Below are 21,161 nucleotides of genomic sequence, written 5' to 3'. Positions count from 1 at the left end.
TCGAAAAGTGAGCGTCTTATCTCTTACACATTTTTGACTGAAAGTTTAACCAAATTGATGGAGCAACTTTTTTAATATAATAATAAAAATAGTATGTTTAAAAATCCAAATAAGAATTTTGAGTTTAAGCTTAATGTATATGAGACATTAAATGGTAATTTTTAGTGTATTGTATTGATAACTACCCGCGACGCTTACTGGATTTGCAGAATGTCTTTTCCAACACTCAGAAAATATCGACGATCGCAATACATTAAATATTTCATTGATTTGTCCTTAAATTACATATTTGCTAGGTCTATTAAATAAATGAGAATAATTAATCAATACAGTTTTTTGACGTGCGAATATATCACATTTTATCGAATAAAAAAATCGATAGCAATTGATCGACAGTCACTTGCGAAACGTATTTGTAAAAAAACGGTCTTCCTAATTTTGGATCTGTGCAGTTGAAGAGCCGCCAAATTCAAATGCACCTACGGCTTAAACTTATAAGAAAGTACAATCATTTTGATCTCAAACATTATAAGCAATAAATTAAAATATGCTCTGTTAATGAGTCTGAAACATTTCGTGGAGCAAGAAATTTCTAGAAAGCGCAATTGAAAAAAAAAACCAGTTTCTTAGTCAAATGAGCAACGAAAACAAATTAATAAATTTACAGACATAAATATACGCAGAAGTGATTAAGATTGCTAGTAAAAGGTATTAACATTTGCGGCCTTAACTTATCTAGTCCGCCGATAAGATAAATAGATATGCATAAATATAGAAATATACTTGGGCAGTAATTGATTAAGAATAAAATATGTAGTAAATAAAATTGTTTTGTCGGTTCGTTTCTTTGGTATCGTTGCTCACTTTAAGCCAAGTTAAATCAGCGAACAAAGGACGTCATCATTCTCAGGTAGCTAAAGAAGCAGATGAGACAGATTGTCCACTATCAAGTCCAGTTTTATCATAGAGACAGTCAGACGTCTTATCAGTCTTATCCAAGCGATAACCGGATATGGAATATAAAGGCAAATACGACACTTTCAGTGTCTTCACATCGATTTCAAGTGACAGACGTGCCAAGCCCAAGCCAAGCAAACACTTAATTTAAGCGAAAAACGTTCAAGCATGTCGTAAGTATTTCTAAACTAAGCGAATTCTCCCCAAATCTTTAACCCAAGTCCTCTTTTTACGTTTAGCAAGCTCACGGAATATGCCGTCATTTGGATACTTTTAATCGTGGCCATTGGCTGCCTTGTCTTGGGCCTAATCTTTGGCCTTGGCAACGAGGTAGATGGCCGCATTGGCGCCGTTGCTTCCAATGGCGTTGGCTGTGCTGAGATCGGTGGCCAAATGCTCGATGTGGGAGGCTCAGCGGCCGATGCCGCAATTGCCACAATGCTCTGCGAGGGCGTTATGTTGCCACATAGCTTGGGAGTTGGCGGTGGCTTCGTGGCCACCATTTACAACAAGGCAACTGGCCAGATAGAGACACTGATTGCACGGGAAACGGCGCCGGCGGCAGCAACACAAGACATGTTTGTGAATCTAACCAAGGATGATCATGTGACGGGCGCTTTGTCCTGTGCTGTGCCCAGCGAGATCTTTGGCTATTGGAAGCTACACGTGCGACTCGGCAAATTGCCCTGGCGTGCACTTTTTGAGCCGACCATCGAGCTGTGTCGCAACGGCATCACCGTCTCGCTTTATTTGGCCGGCGTGCTGGCCAACAATGAGGAGCACATCCGGCGGGAGCTCTCCATGTCCGAGATCTTCATCAATCCCGCCACAGAGCGCGTCTACAGAGTGGGCGAGGTCATGTATCGGCATGTGCTAGCGGACACTCTAGAGATTATTGCCACGGAGGGAGCTGAGGTGCTCTACCGAGGTGGACGTGTGGGACGTATGTTGGTCGAGGATATCCAGGAGATGGGCGGCATCATAACCGAGCAGGATCTGCAGAGCTACAAGTGAGTCGAATGTGAAGTTTTTATGCCAAAAATAGTCAAGGTAGCGCTGATAGTTTCGGTGATAGTAATGTTTATATGAGTGGGAACCAACGAAGAGATTATCTCGCTTAGCGGCCACATTGCTTTTGGTAGCCGAGTACGCTGATTTTTTGTTTAACTGTCACCGAAAGAAAACATGACGAAGAAAAACGCAGAAATAAGTCACAAAATTATTGCCTCAGTTAATGTCACTTAGTGGCGGTTAAGCGAGTTTTTGATGAAACGAATTCAATTTGCAGGCTATGCTTAGCAGCATATATTTCTTGTTTAACTTTCACTGAACGAAAACATGACAAAAACGTAGAAAACAGTTAAGAATTCTATTGCTTCAGTTGCAGTTTTTTTCATTAAGTGGCAGTTAAGCGAGTTGTTAGTAAAGCGAACAATATTTGGCATTAAATTTAGTGGGAATATTAGTATTTGCAAATCAGTGCTGATTGAGCAGCTTAGCTTAATTTGCTGACTAATGAAAAGTGTAGTAACATCAAAGATAAGAGCCACACACAAATTTGTGCGACAAAGTGTCATTAAAGTAAAGTTGTTTAGGATAACTGCCAAAACAGTTAAATCAGTTTTGTTTACTCAATATAATCAACATGAAATATAGCTCGTTAAGCTTTTGCTGACTAATGAAAGCTGTAGTGTGCTTAACTGCACTAATACATAATTGCACTTTAATAATAAGTGCCACACACAAATTTATACAAATTTATATATATATTGATTGTATGTTTAAAATAGCTGGCACAAAAGTGATCTTGAAATGAACTTATTTAAAGTTGTTTAGGATAACTGCCACAGCAGTCAGTGAGTCAGTTAAGTACATTATGTTGCATTTTTGTTTACTCATTATGATAATCATAAAATATAGCCCGGTTGTTTACCTTTTCTAGCCTGTCAGCTTATCTCTGCAAGCACTTTTCCTAATTTTAATTAATAGATATTTGGCCAATTAAATGATTGAGTTTGTAGTAATCAAGCTCTATCTTCTCTTTGTCTCTCTCTTTTAGTGTGCGCTGGGAGGAACCGCTGCGCAGCAGCTTTGGACACGGCTACGACTTGTACACAACACCGCTGCCCACCAGCGGAGCACTGTTGATCTTCATCGTGAATGTGATGGACAAATTGCACTCGAAGGACATGCCGATCGAAACGTATTGGCATCGCCTCGTGGAGAGCTTCAAGCACGCCTATGGCCAACGCAGCAATCTGGGCGATTTGCACTTTGAGCCCTCGGTGCGTCCGCACTATCGGAAGCTGATCGATCCGAGATTCGCTGACAAGATTCGTGCACTGATCCGGGACGATGTGACGTTTGAGGATATACATTATTATGGCGCCAATTTTAGCAGTGTCGAGGATCATGGCACTGCGCATATTTCGGTGCTGGCGCCCAATGGCGATGCCATCTCGGTGACCAGCACGATTAACGGGGATCTCGGTGCTCGGCTGCGATCGCGGCAAACCGGATTCATACTCAACGACCAGATGAATGACTTCTCAAAGCCGGGAAGTGTGAATGCCTTTGGCATTCCCGATAGTCCTGCGAATTACATTAAGCCCGGCAAGCGTCCCATGTCTTCCGCGTGTCCCAGCATTGTGCTCGACAAACAGGGCAATGTCCAGCTGGTTGTTGGCGGCGCTGGCGGCCCAAAGATCACCACCTCGGTGGCACAGGCCATACTCCGGTACTTTGTGCTCAAGGAGTCCGTCTACAATGCGGTTAACTCGGGTCGACTGCATCATCAGCTGGTGCCGATGCACGTCGAATTGGAGCCATCGGTGCCGCGACGTACGGCTGATCATCTGGAGGGGATTGGTCACAAGCTCAGTCCATTGAGTGGACACAGAGCGTACTCGGCCCTCACGGCCATTGGCAGCAAGGAGAACGTTCCCGATCCCATCTGCGACTATCGACGCGAGGGCAGCGCTGTCCTAGTTGGTCCCAGCTTGGATTATGTTTAACTCGCATCATCTACTCACTTCTTCCTCCCTCTCTCACTCTCACTCTCACTCTCTGTCCATCCCCATCTCAGCTCATCAACTACTTACAATAAATTAAAATATACATTTTTAATATACTAAAGAAATAACAAAACAATTTCATGCAAAAATCTCGGATTTTTCATTTTTCCATATTTTAGGTCACAACAAATAAGAAAGCTACAGTCGAGTCTAAAATAATGCACTTTGTTCCAGTCTATTTACATATATATTAAGTGTGTATTCAAGGTGACTTCTAATGTGGTGTAAAGCATTTGCCTAACTTCAAAATTTGAGACATTTATAGATTACCGAATGCTAGATAAGGGAAAATGTGAATGTCTGCTTACAAGTTTTAATGTTTGCTAAGACTCAAATAGAAATAGCGTCCATTGATCTTGCTTTCTGTCTCCCTCCTAATTTCTATCTCTTTCTTAAGCATGATAAGAGAAATGCTTGCGATCATAGCGATTGTATTAGATCTAATTAATATAATTTTTCCATCGTACAACAAAATGAACTTAACAAATAATAAATTCTTATTTAGTTTGTGACCCGAAATACTCCAGATAATTGTATAGATCTTGAGTTATAATTCAATAAATAAGAGTACATACCATAAAATGATAAAATAAGTTGAAAAATGAACCGTGTTAGAAATGTGTGATGGCTAGAATAAAATAGAATGAGATGATGCCATAAATTAAATGAATATGAATGAAATATGGAAACACAAAAGTTTTAAATACAATCAGTAAACTATTTAGATTAAACACATAAATAATTTGATGACAAGTGGAGCATACACAGAACAAACAATATAATAATAATAATAAAAGAACAGAAAATGGACAAAACACAATTAAAAAATCGAAAATGATAATAGTAAAAGCCGCTTTGGTACACACATTTAACATTTATAGTAAATACAAAACAACTTACGGTAGACGAGAGACTTTTGTAACATGTAAATAGTAAATGTGATTCACATCTTGTGTTTTGCGTATAAATAAAGACTTACAATCTGTTCAAATTTGAATTTAATGCTTAACATATAAATAGTACTAGATTAATGTAGTATTATTTTTTTTTTGTTTGACTGTGCTGGCTTTTCTGGTAGCTTCTTTCACCTGTTACAGTTCTGTATAGGGGAACAATTTCTACGGGGGGAGGAATATATAAATATATATATATTATATTTAGAGGCATTCTAATGATTGTTGTAAACTTGCAATCAATTCGAATGGCTTGAATTTAGTTGATTTAAATATATATGCGCAGATATATATATATATATATTAAGCTATACATGAATATAATTTGCATTAATTGAAAAAAAAAAAACAAAAACTAAACCAAATCATTTAACAAATTGCCAATGAAATGAACGAGAGAATTTTGTTTGAAACTTTCTAAATTCAGTGTGTGGTTTATCAAGCGATATCGAGTCGAGTCCAAAATCAAAGGCATCTCCTTTTGCATGTGTGTTGAGGTGAAAACTAACAGTTGAGCAAATTATGCACTATGTGGAAAGTTCTACGAGCTGTTGCAGTTTTTATCCAATTACTACTTGCGCTTTTTGGCCATTTTATTCTTTTTATGCAGCGCTTCCATGCGCATATCTTCCAAGTCCTCTTGTAAGCCTGAAGGTATAAATTGATAAATTAGAATTAATAAAAGTAATGACAACAATGTGACTTACCTAGTTTCTTGCTGATGAGTTCCTCGCGTTGCACTTGCGCGAAACTCGATTCCATTTGATCGTCATCGTCGTCCATGTCGCGATATCTGCGCTTATCATAGCCAAAGATATCACGGATGTGCGATGAAATATCCTCCTCGCAGTCGCCATCGTCGATGAAGTCATCCAGCTCCGAATCGTACTCCGAATCATCCTCATCATCATAAATGCGTCCTAGAAGAGGCAAGAGGCAACGTAATGCAATTAGTTTCCATACTTGAACAAATTATTTGTGAGTTACGTCAGTAGAATGCTAGACAATTATATATCACACACTATTCCCTGTTTAACTTGACTAATTTAATTACAATTAACACTGGAATAATTGTCATTTGACTAAGCTTAATACGCATGCATCTAAATTATGCTATCGAATTAGTAAATGATTAATTTTGAATTCTAATAATTTTGTTTTTTAGTTGTTTCAACTTGTTATAACTTTAAACATTTCAAATACTTTTTAGTGAATTAACTACTTAAGACAACTAAGTAAGTAATTCATTTGTATAAAATAAATTATGAATTAAATAAAATTAAATTCTATTTGCTAACTATGTTAATCATATAAATTTACTTTCGTCCTCTTATCTTTTGTTAGCAACATTATTCTATAGATAATGTTGACTAATGACTCATTCATTAATTGAATTTCAATTTTGTAACTATCTTCATGTTAGTAGTATAAGATCAATTCTCTAAATAAACGAATTTGTTTTAGTATTATTAATTACATTTTTATGTTTTTTGTGTTAGTAATATTGATTGGTGAATGAATCTGGTTTTCAATTGTTTACAAATGGGTTGGTTTGTTCAATTACATGCAACAGTTCGATTTGAGTTAGTTGTGATGCATTGGATAGATGGATGGATGGATGATTGGATGGATTGGTTAATTCGGATTAGGATTCATTCCTGTTCATTGCGTCACTCACTTTTGTTGCTCATCTCTGGCTGCCTTCGCGACGACGCCTGCGCCGATGAACCACCTCGACCACCACCGCCACCGCCACGTGCATCGCCAGGCGGAGGCGGTCGACGCGGTGCCGAACGCTGCACATCGCTGGGCGGGAAGGCGCGCGTCTTGGCGATCGGTTCTCGTGGTGGAAATTCGCGAGTCGCTCCCGCTTTGACAGCGGCCGCGTATGGATTGCGAGATTCCGTTTTCGCAGCGGGTTTGGATGATGATGATGAAGCCGCCGCCGACGACGTTGACGAAGACGTCGTTGCTGACGATGGTTTTGTGTTGCTGCTGCTGGCGCTGCCTTGAGGACGCTTCGAAGCGCTGCTACTCCCGCTGGCGGTGCCATTGCTGCTTGAGGATTTTGTGGCTGTTTTGAGGCTGAAACTGTTGCTGCTACTGCTGCTGCTGTTTCCTGGGGCACTTGACGTTGGCCGCTTGAGGCTATCACTTGTGGGCTTCGCTTTGGCATCGCTGCCGCTGCTTGACGCAGATCTCCCTGACTCCGCCGCCTTGCCGCTGGCCACGGCTGGCGATTTGTTCAGCTTGGGTATGCGACCGTTGGGCTCCATTCGAGCTGGCGCCTGAGCTGTGCCATTCCCATTGCCATTGCTCCGCTGCTCCTTGCCAGCAGCTGTTGACGTTCCCTGCTCTCGCATGCGATCACGCTGCGCTCGCTGCTCCTTGTAGCGCTGTCGCTCCTCCTGTTCGCGCTTCTCGCGTGCCGACAACAAACGCTCCGGCTCCTTTTTCTTTTCGGGCGCCGCCATTGCCACGGGTTCGTGTTGCTTCTTCTCGGCCAGACGGAGTAGCGCCTGGAAATCCATGGGCGGTGGTTGCGCTGGTCGCTTCATCTTTCGCTTTTCGCGCTCCTTTTCCTCCTGCTTGCGTTGCTCCTCCTCCTGGGCGCGACGCTCCGCCTCGGGATTGTACAGCGTCTTCGACGAGGTGCTATAACTACGCGCCACACTCGGTTCGCTTTTCGAACTCGCTCCTGTGGGTAGCCGCTGCCGCGTGTGTGTTTTGGCCTCCTCACGCTCCCGGGTGATGGCAGCCTTGACGCGCTCCTTGGTGCCGGAGAGATCCCGCAACGATTGCGGCCTACTGGGCGCAAATCCTTTGTCCTCCTGCACATCCTTCACCTTCTCGATGTACTTCTGATAAAAGGCGTTCGCCTCGTTCGACACATAGCCATAATCATCGCCATCGTGCTGTTCGCCATCGCCAGCCGCGGTATCACAGTCTTCAAGCACCGATTTGTTCGCCGACTTGGTCACTTTGAGCATTTTGCGTATCTTATTCTTGGACTTCTCGTCGCGCATTGCCAGCAAATTGTTCAGCTTGTCGCGCTCCTGTTTCTTGCGTTCGCTTTCCTCCGCCTCGCGTTTCTTGAGGAACTTCTGTATGTTGCTCGACAGCTGTTTGCTCTCCTTGCTCTCCTTCTTGGGCGGCGCATACTTGGTGCTATAGTATTTATTCTGCTGGAAACGAGAAAGTGAAAGACAGACGGATGAAAGCAGAGAGATATTAGTTAAATTTAAAATATAAATGTATAATGAAGTTAGAGGACAAGTTAAAAATTTGTAGCTCTTCCTTTAGGGTTTAATTTGAGTAGTAAACAAAACTATTCGTCACGGGCAGAAGTTGGCAACCGCAAGAAGCCCATCAGGTATTTTATGTGTTTTATTATCACAAACTGTACGTATTCAAAAAGTTCCATACAATCGCCCCATCAAATTGAAAGCGAAAGTGTTTTACATATGTACATATGTAATCAATTTTTTTGGGGTTTCTCGCCTAATCTACAATAGCTCATATTCTGTGAATTCGATTTAAATCGTATGATCAACATAAAAATGAGTTTTACAGCAGCGAGTATCGGAAAGTCGAGCACACTCGAGAGCAGCCCGCATGCTTGCACATCAAGTGTGGATCGTTGGTCACAGTAAATGGGATTCGTAGCAAAGAGTATCCAAGTGTCGAGCACACTCGCCTGCAGCTTTCGTTCGATTCGTGGGGTCATTGTATGACCTACTTGATGACGATCCGCAAGCGATAACGAAATGGGAGACGAGCGCACACCGGACGGCAGCAACCATATGGGGAATGCAGCATGCAGCATACAGCATGCACAGCCTGTTTTATCGAACAGCTGTTCGGGGCATCCTGGTCCAGCACACACACATACGCGTACTTCATTGAAATCTTGTCGTTGTTTCTTTCGCCATCAACAACAGCAACAATAAAAGCAACAACACCAAATGGGGGGAAGAAAACCCACACAACAAACCTCAATTTTGGTGACTGCATCATTTTTCTTCTTGGCGTAATGCAACAAGGCACCGAAATCCATGCTGGGTCCTCGTTAGTTAGTTAACACACACACTGCAATTACTGTAGTTGTTGATTTAATATGGTGTTGATAAATATTTAAATCGCTGCGATGCGTTTTATTCTCTTTGTCTCTGAGACGTACGTACTCGTTGGCTGAAAACTCTAGAAAATACTACTTATTACAATGTGCTGTGTGACCGTAGGTTGCATGGCCAAATATACCATTTTGGTGCGACAACATGGTCACACTGCTGCTGTCCACAGGTGATTCTGAATCACATTATTTATTTCAATTATTATTATTACTTACATTTCTGTTCATTTCTTCCATTTGCTTCATTTCATAACTCGTATGCTTCAAGTTCCGCTTGTCAATAGTGCTTTGAGTAATATCAAAAGCAGCGTTATCGTAACGAATGTTATCGATACATTTAAAATGTTATCGCATGCAACAAGTACATATGTTTACCTTTTCAAATAATCGTAACGCACAATGTACATAAGTGTTTATTTCTTTATTTTAGACAAAAGAGAGGAAAAAAAAATAGTGATAGTAGCACAAAGCTAAAAAAATGTGGACTACACTCAAATCTCAGGATAGGCGCTGCCAATGAGGCTCTTGCCGCGATAGCGCCACGAATAGGTGACAATGCCGAACTTACTATTGCCCAAGGAGACGGGGCAAGTGCGATCCGGACGCAGCTGGAAACAGACGGTGTACAGCGCCAGTTCCAGTTCCGGCGAGGTGCCCACAAACATGGTGTCCACCGGCTTATTCAGACCCTTGTGTGAAAAACGCAGCTTGATCACTTTTCCTTTCTGCAATAGATAATTGATGATGATGCACTGGTGGTTATGTCTACTCTGTTAAAGGATTACGACTTACGGTGCCAATATCCTGCTCTTTCATGTAGCCCTTGTAGTCGAAGCGACCGGCCTGCTCCTCCTCATTGACATACACCCAGTTGTGGAAGCCAATAATGGTGCCATTCTTAACCTCATGCACAAAAACATGCTCAAACCCAGAGCTGCCAATCTTGCCCTGGCCGCGGGAATACTGCGTGAACCACAGCTCCTTAACCAGATCTCGATGTGTCTTCGGGTCGGGCGTAACCAAACCCTTCTGCTGCAGGAACAGCATCGCTTGACGCATAACTCCGGTGGCCATAACAGCATCGAGGAATTCGTTCTCCTCGCGTCGCTCATTGGCGGTCACATGCTCGTTGACCAGCGTGTCCTGTTCGTAGTTGTTGAACAGCAGTCGCATCTTGGCAATCGTTTCTGGTTGCAGCGCCTTGGAGTCCACCGTGAGCAGCGGCTGCGGCGCCTCATCGGCGCTGTCAATGGAGCGAGTGCGTCCCTGGAGGTTCACCGCAATGTTATTCAGCTGACTGTTGGATTCCTTAGTGTACAGCTGCTCGGTCAGCTGGCGTATCTCATCATCGCTGGCCACCGAGTTGCCAGACGATTGGAAACCAGGACGCACTGTGGTTGTGGTGACGCCACCAGTGTGGGGCACAAAGGATACACCGGAATGGCCACCTGTTGTGGTTGTCGTTGTAGTGGTGGTCGTTGTCGAATGTCCTGGTGTTGGCCTCACAGCTGGCTGGGCTGGTGTAGGCAGAGGCGATTGCCAAGCCGACGGCGAAGTGGGCGTACTGGGCACAGTTGGCGTCTTGGCCGTGGGCAGCGGAGGGTAATCCTCCTTGATAGAGGGACGACGTGGCACGGGCAGCGACGGGAAGGCATCCTTGGACGGCTGAGGATGCACTGTGGATGTTGTGGAGCTGCCGCCGAAGCGCAAATCGACACCAGGTGTCGGCGTCTTAGGTCGCTGTGTTGTCGTTGTCGTCGTGGTGGTTGTAGTTGTGGAGCTGGTCATGGGCGCCAAGCCAAAACTGGGACGCACTGGATTTGCAGCTCCTCCTCCTCCAACTCCTCCGCCACCAGAATAGCTCAAATCAAAGCCACTTGGCTGTGGCTTCTGTGGTCGATATGGAGCAAAGCCTGGCGGCAAATTGGGTGCCGTTGATGCTTGCCCAGGTTGACCGAAACGTCCCTGCTGCGGTGAGGCGGCAGTGGTGGGCGTGGCACCAGCTGCAGTTGGCCATTGGGGGCCATGTACCGGCGATGGCTGTGCTGAGCCAAATGGCGACGAGGCGGGCGTATCGGGGCGTGGTCCCAGTGGCATCAACGGTGCATGCGAAATGACCAATGGTGGTGGCTTCTGTGCCGGCGTCACAGGTACAGACCGTGGCGTTGTTGTTGTCGTCGTCGACGTCGTCGTGGTTGTTGTTGTTGTGGTTTCGCTGCTGCCGAAGAATTTTTTGAAGCCGCCAAACCAGCTGGATTTCTTGGTAGTAACTTCCACATCAGGAGCGGGAGTTATTTCAATTTCGCTCTTGTAGCCAGCTGCAATTGAAATTAAAATATTATACTTTTCGGTATATTTGTAACGTATATTTCATGATCGTCCTTTAGTATATTTGCTTGAGCTGCGCTTAAGGTACGGTCCCACAGGTGGCTCGTTTGGTATATTTGACCAAGTATATTTTAAGTGAGTCCTTAACTAAGCAAAGTGATTTAGTATATTTCCTGAGCCGCGCTCTAACTGCGGCCACACACCTCGAACGTCGCATTTTAATTGCATATGTATGTATTTTGAAAAATGTGTTTCAGATGTGTCCTTTGCACTTTGGCAAAGGAGACTTCATTGGTTTGCCAATTTATGGTGCGATCATACATTTATCGTCTACCTGCCCCTGAGGCGGTTTGCTTGATCACTTGCTTACCTGCAATTTCGCACTGGCCGGCGATGACAACGCAAACAAACAACGCGCTCAATGCCAGACAACGCATTTTGTAGCCGTTGTTGTTGCTGTTGCTTAAGTTGGGTTTTATTATCACTTTGCTGCGCTACTTTTAACGCACGTCTTTGCCGTGGTGCGGTGTGGAGAAACAAAAACACAACCAACTGGTCAGAGATTCAGCACACGACTGAGACCTAAGACAGTGCTTTGCTTACGCTGTGCTGACTTCAACGGCGGGCATCCGCCATCAACTGTGCTGCCGTTGTTGTTGTTAGTGTTTTGCTTTTATATTTGTTTTTTATTTTCTTTATTAATGAGCTGATGTCGGAGCAGCATTTAGCGTGGGTTTCGGGCCGCTCAACGCTGCGCTACTACGTTTTAACTGAAGCATTTCAGTTGCCTCACCCAAATCAAGCAGCTTTTGTCTGATCAGCAGAGAGCAGTTAATTTGTCTATGACAAACAGCTTTTGAGGATCCACTTGCGAGGATTCAAATGGACTGTGCCAAACAGCTTTTACTTGTAATACGCGGATTGTGATCCATTTTGAAAGTTGACTGCACTGACGTAAGCTTAGCTGTCTCACTCGCACTTTCACTGCCCAGCCTTGATCTTAAAATACACATGATAATTACTGTGTGCACGTGCAATTGTTAAAAGCTATGACGAATAATGAAGTTAGAGCGGAATTTTTGAAGCTCGACTTCCGCGTATTTATCTTGATCATCACAAGGAGTTATTTTAAATCTAAAATTGATAGCTGAACATTTTGTGTAGTGATGGAATATTTGTATTTAATTGAATTCTCTCTTTTTTTCCCGTGTAGCAAAATAAAATAAAAAGCTGGCTCAATAGTAGTATGTAAATTTCAAGAAATTAATCTGCACACAATAGAACCAGTTTCTCTAACTGAAGTAAAAATGGGAGGCAACTGTACCTGTTTTTCTATTTCTATTTACAGCGCATTCAGCAGTCGCTGTATTCCGAAAACTTTTCACCATCGTTTGCCTAAATTCATTTGAACTTGCCAGTGGACCAAGTGCAGAGGGTTCTTTTGGATGATGCTGTAGGGGTGGTAAGCCTGGATTGGAGGGTTGTGCTGTGTATTTCAGTGTTCATTATTCCCTTTAATTACAGGAGAGGAAAATAAAAAAAAAACGGAAGCAAAACGAAAATAGAATATTAGCGGTGCACTTTGATTTTATCGTTTGTTTTCATTTCATTTCATTTGAATGGGTTTTATTGACTTACATAAAATGCATAATATTAACTTGAGGCTCAGGCCCTTGAATAAGGTTTAGCATAAGTTGTGTCTCCCTCTCTCTCTCTCTCTCTCTCTCTCTCTTCAGACGACCTGAATTCCATTGAATTCAACTACTCAAAACAATTATAAATTGCACCGTGTTGTAATTGTTGTTGCTGCTGATCGCACTTAGATGAATTTCTATACCCGGATTGATGGGTATTTTAGCTTAGTGACAATCGAATGAGGTTGTTAACATTTTGCCAAAAAATAATAATTTAATAAACTCAACGAATTCAATTTTATTCTGTTCATATAAAATTTGCTTTGGTTATCAGGTATTTTATAGTCGAGCTTATCGACTCTTACGAGTTCGAGATGTTGTTTGCTTTGAGCTCATTCCTAATGAAACGAAACTGGAAACTGTGGAACGCTTATCAATTTTATATACCAAAAAGGCCATTGGGAAAGGTTACGACATTATTTTTATTTCTATTTCTAAGTATTAGAATTCGTTCTATACCACATACGAAAGTATACACATCCGTTAGGTAAGAAAAGAGAGATTATACTATATGAGAATTTCTTCTGATCGTTTAATCAAACAATTGTAGCAAACAAAAGAGCCACAGCATTTCATAATTAATTTCGCTTTAATTTTATGACCCGTTTTACATTTTTTAAGGCTTCTCAATTAAACTGCGCAACACTATTTTCTCTATTAATATTTGCTTTTTTTTAATGGATTTTCAGAAATTATCCAAGTTAGATCGAAAAGAAACCCTGGAGAAAAATATTTCAATACTAAAAAGATACTTCTGGAAAGGAAAGAAAATAAAAAATTGATTAATGACTTTCCAAACAAATTTAATTGTTTAAATTTGTAATTTTCAATATTCGGAATATAATATATTTTCAAAATTAGTTTTGTAATAATGTATTAAAGTTATGCTTCATGACTTCTTCCTGGATTGTTTAGATTTGTAGCATACATTTGGGCTTCTTAGCAAAATGCAAGTTCGACACGTTTTCCCGACTTGCAAATACTCTGTAGATCGATTAAATGTTGTTTTTCCCTTCTCCACTTTCATTTATGATGATTCGATTATGAAAGCTAATATTATTTTCATTATGACTTGTATCGATCAGAAATCACAAGAACTCCCAAAATGGTGCTATGAACATTTTTATTTGATCAAAACATCTTAAGCTTAAACAATGTGGCTAGTGATCTTGAAGTCTTCAACAGAGCAGAGATGTAGCTCATCTCAGGTGCTTTTATGAATAAGCTTGCTGCGAATAGTCTCGTCCAAGGGGGGAATCGCTTCGCGGGGTATCAGAAACGTTGACAGATTGAACAGATCCAGAAATACTTTATAGCGATCGCTGCAACAGAAAAGATCAACGATCGATCTCTCTCGTGTCCTCTCTCTTTATCGACTCACCTGAGTGTGGAGCGTAGATATTGATAGCCGGATGAGCCGCCTGTGCCCAATTGCTGTGAACCGATCATGCGTTGCACCATGATCACATGATTGTCTAAAGAAAAAAACGAAAGTGTCAAGTAAGAAGAAAGACTGACAGAGAGAAACTTACAGCGCCACTTGGTGATCAACGAGTCAATGTCCATGAGCAGTGTGAGTAGCTGATGGGGCTGACTGAAGCGTGGCTCGTCACGATAGAATGTGATCATGATGGCACCCTGCAACGCTCGATGACTGAACCGACGATCGCCACGCTTCACCAGCGCCTCATGCACCGCCGGATCGAAGATCGAGCGATAGACTTCGCGACGCTTCTCAATGTCCATCAGGCGATAGTTTTTGGCCCGCTCCACAGGCTCGAGGAGAGCACTCTGTACCTGTGCCTCCAAGAACTTATCAACACTCTGTTGGAATTTGTCCCAAAAATTGAAGCCATCTTCCTCGAGTCCCGGTGTGCGTTCCAGCCAACGTTGCACCAATTCCAGCAGCGAGGGTTCATCCTCAGAGCTGCGTATAGCGTTCAACGCTTGGGCATCGCTCCCAAAGACATCTGTGTACTTTTGGTTGTACTTCACCCGCTGCTCGGTGAGCACGCCCAGCTTGTTCTCCATCAGGCGAAACTGAAGCGATTGAAAGCCCGATGCTGGCGCCAGATACTTGCGAAAGTCCATGAAATCCAGCGGTGTCATTGTTTCCAATATAGGGACCTGATCCACCAGTAACTGTGGAATTATGTGAAAAGGGAATTTTGGATTATAAACAGTAACAACAAAAGTATAATCTACAAAGCGATCACATGACAAATCGTTTAGACTTAGAGGATTCATCAGTCAAAAGCTTAACTCAAAAAGATTTTAAACAGTTCACTTAATATGAAAAACATCTTTCAAAGAGCTCCAAGTGATCATTAAAAATGGAATGTAATAAAAAGAAAGAGTTTACAAGGATGACTGTCAGTCTTCTACATAGAAGAAAAACTATATGCGCTTAGGATCTATCTAGTGGGAAATTATAAAAGTGTTTAAGATCAATGCAAGATCGTTTCTCGTCTTCTAAAAGAAAAACTTTATGCTAAATAGACAATCCTTTTGATGCGTTTAGGATCCATGGATCTATCGATGTTGACAAAAATAAAAGTGTTCAAGATCAATACAAGATCATTTCTCTTCTTCTAGAAGACAAACTTGATGCCAAATAGACAATTCTTTTGATGGAGACAATAATAAAAGTGCTGAAGATCAATGCAAGATTAATTTCTCCCTTGAATGGGGCTGTCTTAGCGATCAGTTTCATTGCGATGAGATCAATATCACGATCACTTGAGCTTACCTTAAGTATGAGTACAACGCGATTTAATCGCTTGACAATTTCCAGGGTTTTGGTCTCATCGATGACCTCCGTGTTGAGCATGTCGCGTATCGAATCGAATTCGAAGATGATTTGTTTGAACCACAGCTCATACGCTGCAAAGAGAGATAGAGTGATAGAGTGAGAGAGAGAGAGAGAGGGGTAACGTACTCACCCTGATGCGTTATGATAAACAGATGCTCATCGTGAACGGGTCGCTTGTCCTCCTTGGAGAGCATGCACTGGGCATCGAGCAGCTTGTCCAGCATCAGATACTCGCCATAGATCTTGCCCACCTCGGTGGTCAGCGGCACAGCCGACTCATCATGGTCATTGCTATCAGTATTGTATCGGAGTGACGATTGAGAATTGAGCGATTGTTCGATTGAAGAAGATACTCTGCTTACCCATTGCCAGCATAAGGGCAGCTCATGATTTTGATATGTTTTTCTTTTGTATTTTGCTGTTGCGACTGTTGGGCAGCACGTCAAGCGGCAGACTGAACTATCAGTGAGTGCTCTGAGAGAGTCTCGCATCACTTACAGCCTAGACAACGCTAATCAGTGCTGCCACCTAGCCGAAAAAGTAGCCAGAAGATGACAAAAAAAGTTGCAGCTAAGTTGAATTGCATTTAAGTGCGAAGAAAGCTAATTAAATTGAACGTTTCAAATCTCTCGTTGTGTAATGATTAATCTTGACATGGTTTAATCCACTGGGTGTAAGAACAAAGATAAAAGATGGTTTTTTTGCTGAAGATTTGCTGAGTATTTAAAGTATTATTCATAACTATAGGAAATTAAATTTGAATGCATATTTGTTGAACATATTTTTGTAATCTACAAGAAGATGGTTCACGGCTATCTATGAGTATCTATTAAATTAAAATTTTAATCCTTCCAAGTTTGTTTGAAATGAAACTGATCAAACTTTTAAAATGCCAACGGTCAAAGAAAAGAGGTGAGTTGGCAGCCCCATTCGCCAGTTGGCAGCTCTCCACATAAAGATGGTTTCGAATTTCTGTTATCAGTCCGCTGTTGGTGTCACTTGACGTCAAGTGGCCAAGCTTATCAGCTTATCAAAAGGACTGTGCCCAGCCCCCCATCTGTTGTTTTGACATTTCAGAAATAAAAATACACTTTAATAGTTTTGTTTTTTTTTTTTTTTTTTTTTTACCTTTCAATATAATTGTTTTTTTTTTTTGTTTTGTTTTTCGTTTAAAATTTATTGTGAGTCATTGGGCTCAGTCATATTTTTAAATTTGTTATATAACTTGTTTAATTTATGTTACTTTTGCTGTCGCTTCGTCTTCGTCTTCGTCTACAACTTCGTCTTGATTTTGTTTTTTGTTTTTTATTTTTATTTTTTTGTTCTATAGTTGTTGCTGTTTTGCCTCTGCCATATACACTAATTGTGTATATAAGTACTATTTATATATATTTGGTTTGTTTTCTGTTTTTTTTTTTTGTTTTCATATTCCTTCTTATTTAATTAATGAATACACATTTTTCACATTGTGTCTGTTGTTGCATGCCACAAAAAAAAAATCAAAATTCTTTAACCATTCAATAGATTAGTGTATATATATATATGTATATCTGCTTTTTTAGTTGTTGTTTTTTTTTTGTTTTATATAATTTGTCAACTACATTTTGCATAGAAAAAAATTAGTTATAGCTGATATTCTCAACCCAGACAATTCGAACAGAAAAAGTCGCAAAAAATACCATTCATAATTTTCTTTTGCATTTTTCTGTGAAATTCTTTGCGTTACTTTAGCTGTTTTTTTGTTTTTGTGTTTTCTTTATGTATTACATAAACATCTAATATATATATATGTATATCATATACATGTATATATATATATATATACTGGAATATATATATATATTTAATTGTTATTAAATATGCAAATCGCGCTGCTTTATCAATTCTTGAATTTAGGTTTTTTTTCTCGGAAATTGTTCGGGTAAAGTGTTTGTTCGATTTTTTTGTTCATTTCTTTCTATTTTTATGTGGCGCCTAAAAGTGCGCTATGGTTTTTTTTTTAAACTACACTTTGTTGTGTATACTATATAGTTTCGGTATATATTGGTTGTGTATGGTATATATATGTATTATATATATGTATACGACTAAGTTCGTTTTGCGCCTGGGCCTCTTCTATGTATATGTATATATGTATATGTATATAACTAACTGTATCGAACTAACTGTACTGTAGCACTAACTAACTCTCGCTCTGGCTTCACTTGCTATGCGTTGTCTTTGTTTCTTCTTAATCTGCTTCAACTATTTATTTCTTTTTTATTGCATTTTAAATGTAATTTATATTTATATATATATATGTATATACTATATAATGTGTTTATTTGTTCTCTTATATTTTTGGTTGAATGTTTATTATAGACATGAACGCAAGTGGAGTGTTAAAAATAATATTTGCTTTATATTCGTTCGTTTCCTTTGCCAGTTAAATTGTATTGTATATACTCTTAAAAAGTATTGGATTTCTCTTTTTATATATTCTTGCATTATATCGTTTTCTTTCCTATTTGTGTTACCTGTTTCAAGTTCAAGTTTCTAACAAGTTTTCTTTTTTGTTTTTTATTTTAGTTTTGGTGCAACTTTGGCACTGTTACTTAGAAGTAGATGATTTTTGTTATTTAAGAATGATACAATAGATTCGTATACATAGATCCTACGCACACACATACAAATGTGTACGTAGGCATGTATTCTCTCTCATGAAACCCAAACAAACTGCAGCTCACAAAATAAATACGCAATCGTACAATGGCACTTATCGGGGTTCGTATGGGGGACATTCCAGAAAACCCCAAATCACCAAAGAAATACGTGCGCATATTATAAATGTAGCGAATGAAAGTTCTATCAATTAAAACTGTATCGTTAAGAAAATCAAAATAGTGGTGGAGAGGGGGGAAGCACTCTAATCGGCATAGCCGAAGCTTAAATACCCTTGCAATTGGGTTGTTCCCATTTCCAGCTTTCAGCTCACATTTATTTGTTGCCTACTTTCTGGAGTTCGCGCCCATTGCAATGGGCATAAAAACCATATATTGCATATTATTTATAATAAATCAAAATAAATACACATATTTATATATATATATATTTAATACAAAAAAAAAAGAGTATTTGGATCAAGTGTATAGACATAAATAATAATAGTAATAATTTGCTTAAGAATAGCTCTATTAATTAAGTTCCTTCATATATGATATTTACTACCTTGAGATTTAAAAAAAGACAAATTCAATATATATGTATATATATATATTTTTTTGTTTGTGTGTGTTTTATGTGTTAAGATTGTGTTTTTTTTTTGTGGTTTGTGGTTTTTGGTTTTGATTTTTTGTTCTAGTTTCGAGTCGAGAAATGGATGTGAAAGAAAGTTTCACTGTAGCAACAAATTGCACTACATATATAATAAATATATATGTATGTATATAGTATGATAATTTAAATATGAGTGTATGTATAATATAATTTATATATATTTATAATTTAATTAAATTTAATTTATGTATATTTTCACTTAAAATCAAATGCAATTTTCATTGAGCAATTACGTTTTTGGTTTTGTTTTCTTTTCAATCAAAGCGAAACAACTAAACTAAAGCTAAATCATAGACTAAACAAAAAAAATGAAGATCAATCTAGTCGCAACATGAACGACTAACAGCTACCCTGTTCTCGAAATTAAAGGGTTTCCCTTTTCAATGATTTTTGAACAAAATTCATTAAAGAACTTTGTTTAACTTTAGTTGCTAAACAGACACTCGAAAGTTTTTGAATTCTGAATTCTAAAGTACAGGGTATTTGAAAAACGAAATTATATTTTCAACATTTTCAGTATCTTTTCGATTTTGTTTTTGTTGCATTTGTAGCACCCAGCATGTAATAAATAAATTCATATACTTAATTAATTTGGTTTACTATTTTGGTTGATGCGAAATTCGAGATTCGAAAACGTAACTTTGGAAAACTCAACTCAATTCGAAATTGAAATCGATTTTCCTTTGTTCTCCTTCTTCTTTTGGTTCTTCTTTAACCTGCTTGCCTCTCATAATTTATCATATATGCATATGTATATGCTTAATTTCGTTAGTATGTATATATTTGTTGTATTAAAGAGAATTGTTAAATGTTTAATTTTAATAGTGTTTTGTGGTTTTTCGTTTCGTTTCGTTACGTTTCACTTTACGTGCGTTGCACTGTTGCACAGTGTCCAGATCCAGGGCTGGGCATGGAACAGGGTTAGCGCAACAATATACAATATTAAATTTTCGAAATTCACAGACACATACACACACACACACTGATGAGGCGTAGATACACCTGCACACCTACACATACACAGGAAAATAACAGAGATTGTGACACTAGGGGAGGGGGGAAGGAGCGAGGGAGGGAGGAGGAGGCATGGAAAAGAAATAAAGCGCAGGTTCGCTAGGATCAACGCGGAGCAAAACTCAACGACACAATGACAGCTTTGTTAACTCAATTTGCGGCGAGGGAAATGAGGCTGTTGTTGAGGGCTGCTGTGGTGGGCGTGGCTGTGGCTGGCAATAAGCGTGTTGTTGTTGTTAGCTCATCTGCCGCCACCGGGGGCGCCACCCAAATGCACTGAAGTCGCTGACAACTCGACGCGTTGACACTGGCGGCGCTCGACAATCAACGCCGCTGGCAGCGACTATTCAAGCCCGGGTCATACGTTCATCGCATAATACACCGAGCCCTGAGCTGCCGAAGCGGCAGCTCCTCCTGCCACCTGTTGTTGTTGTTGCTGCTGAAGCTGTTGCTGCTGTTGCTGCTGTTGTTGTTGCTGCTGCTGCTGTTGCACGGCAGCGGCGGCTGCTGCTGCTGTTGTGGGTGAGACCATGGCATTGCAATCGCTGTGCGATACAGCGGCTGCTCCCTCGGGCACGCCCCGCTCACTGAAGCCCGGCATTCCGCCCTCGGCTCCAAACTGATAGTGTTGCTGCATCAGACGTTGCTGCTGCTGCTGTTGTTGTTGCTGCTGTTGTTGGTGTTGCTGCTGCTGCTGCTGCTGTTGGGCTGCCGTGTGCGGGTGTTGTCCGTAATGGGCGGCATGGCCACGCCCACTGACCACATGCAGTTGCATGCCAGGCAGCGCATAGCCAATGGGCACACGTATCGTTTGCTGTGTCACCTGGGAAATCAATAATACAGGGAGAAAAAAAAAAAGAAATACGCAAATGTTAATTAAGC

The 21,161-nt window shown here is 40.5% G+C and overlaps 5 protein-coding genes across 9 annotated transcripts in view; 1 reads left to right on the top strand and 4 right to left on the bottom strand.

Moving 5' to 3' along the window:
- Positions 1 to 895: 895 nt before the first annotated feature.
- Positions 896 to 4,020, top strand: LOC132795534 (scoloptoxin SSD14). The gene is made up of 3 exons (XM_060806306.1): positions 896 to 1,130; positions 1,197 to 1,967; positions 3,017 to 4,020. The coding sequence occupies exons 1-3, from the start codon at positions 1,126 to 1,128 to the stop codon at positions 3,969 to 3,971; spliced, it is 1,731 nt and encodes a 576-aa protein (XP_060662289.1). The 5' UTR covers positions 896 to 1,125; the 3' UTR covers positions 3,972 to 4,020.
- Positions 4,021 to 4,809: 789 nt separating this feature from the next.
- LOC132795530 (protein SPT2 homolog) lies at positions 4,810 to 9,191 on the bottom strand. 3 transcript variants are annotated; one of them, XM_060806299.1, is made up of 5 exons: positions 9,169 to 9,186; positions 8,979 to 9,082; positions 6,663 to 8,169; positions 5,692 to 5,904; positions 4,810 to 5,632 (listed from the first exon to the last, which is right to left on the bottom strand). In XM_060806299.1, the coding sequence occupies exons 2-5, from the start codon at positions 9,039 to 9,041 to the stop codon at positions 5,556 to 5,558; spliced, it is 1,860 nt and encodes a 619-aa protein (XP_060662282.1). In that variant the 5' UTR covers positions 9,042 to 9,082; positions 9,169 to 9,186; the 3' UTR covers positions 4,810 to 5,555. The 3 variants fall into 3 exon arrangements, with proteins under 3 accessions (XP_060662282.1, XP_060662280.1, XP_060662283.1); XM_060806297.1 differs by having other exon boundaries at positions 8,979 to 9,191; XM_060806300.1 differs by having other exon boundaries at positions 4,811 to 5,632; positions 6,663 to 8,166; positions 8,979 to 9,191.
- A 301-nt stretch (positions 9,192 to 9,492) lies between these two features.
- LOC132795532 (endoribonuclease CG2145) lies at positions 9,493 to 12,033 on the bottom strand. The gene is made up of 3 exons (XM_060806303.1): positions 11,815 to 12,033; positions 9,909 to 11,434; positions 9,493 to 9,841 (listed from the first exon to the last, which is right to left on the bottom strand). The coding sequence occupies exons 1-3, from the start codon at positions 11,879 to 11,881 to the stop codon at positions 9,608 to 9,610; spliced, it is 1,827 nt and encodes a 608-aa protein (XP_060662286.1). The 5' UTR covers positions 11,882 to 12,033; the 3' UTR covers positions 9,493 to 9,607.
- A 2,185-nt stretch (positions 12,034 to 14,218) lies between these two features.
- On the bottom strand, positions 14,219 to 16,421 carry LOC132795553 (tryptophan 2,3-dioxygenase). The gene is made up of 6 exons (XM_060806346.1): positions 16,313 to 16,421; positions 16,081 to 16,241; positions 15,888 to 16,021; positions 14,671 to 15,280; positions 14,520 to 14,613; positions 14,219 to 14,460 (listed from the first exon to the last, which is right to left on the bottom strand). Exons 1-6 carry the CDS (start codon positions 16,336 to 16,338, stop codon positions 14,343 to 14,345), a joined length of 1,143 nt encoding a protein of 380 aa, XP_060662329.1. The 5' UTR covers positions 16,339 to 16,421; the 3' UTR covers positions 14,219 to 14,342.
- Positions 16,422 to 17,341: 920 nt separating this feature from the next.
- The window catches only part of LOC132795510 (uncharacterized), a 28,400-nt gene continuing 24,580 nt past the window's right edge, over positions 17,342 to 21,161 (bottom strand). For all 3 annotated transcript variants that reach the window (XM_060806255.1, XM_060806253.1, XM_060806256.1), the window contains exon 9: positions 17,342 to 21,102. In XM_060806255.1, the coding sequence (XP_060662238.1) occupies positions 20,638 to 21,102 (465 nt within the window). In that variant the 3' untranslated portion in view covers positions 17,342 to 20,637. The remainder of the gene's footprint in view (positions 21,103 to 21,161) is intronic.

This window comes from Drosophila nasuta, chromosome X, assembly GCF_023558535.2.
Source record: "Drosophila nasuta strain 15112-1781.00 chromosome X, ASM2355853v1, whole genome shotgun sequence".
In the NCBI taxonomy this organism is placed as follows: domain Eukaryota; kingdom Metazoa; phylum Arthropoda; class Insecta; order Diptera; family Drosophilidae; genus Drosophila; species Drosophila nasuta.
Note: the sequence above shows the minus strand (reverse complement) of the source record. Positions and strands in the feature narration are given on the sequence as shown.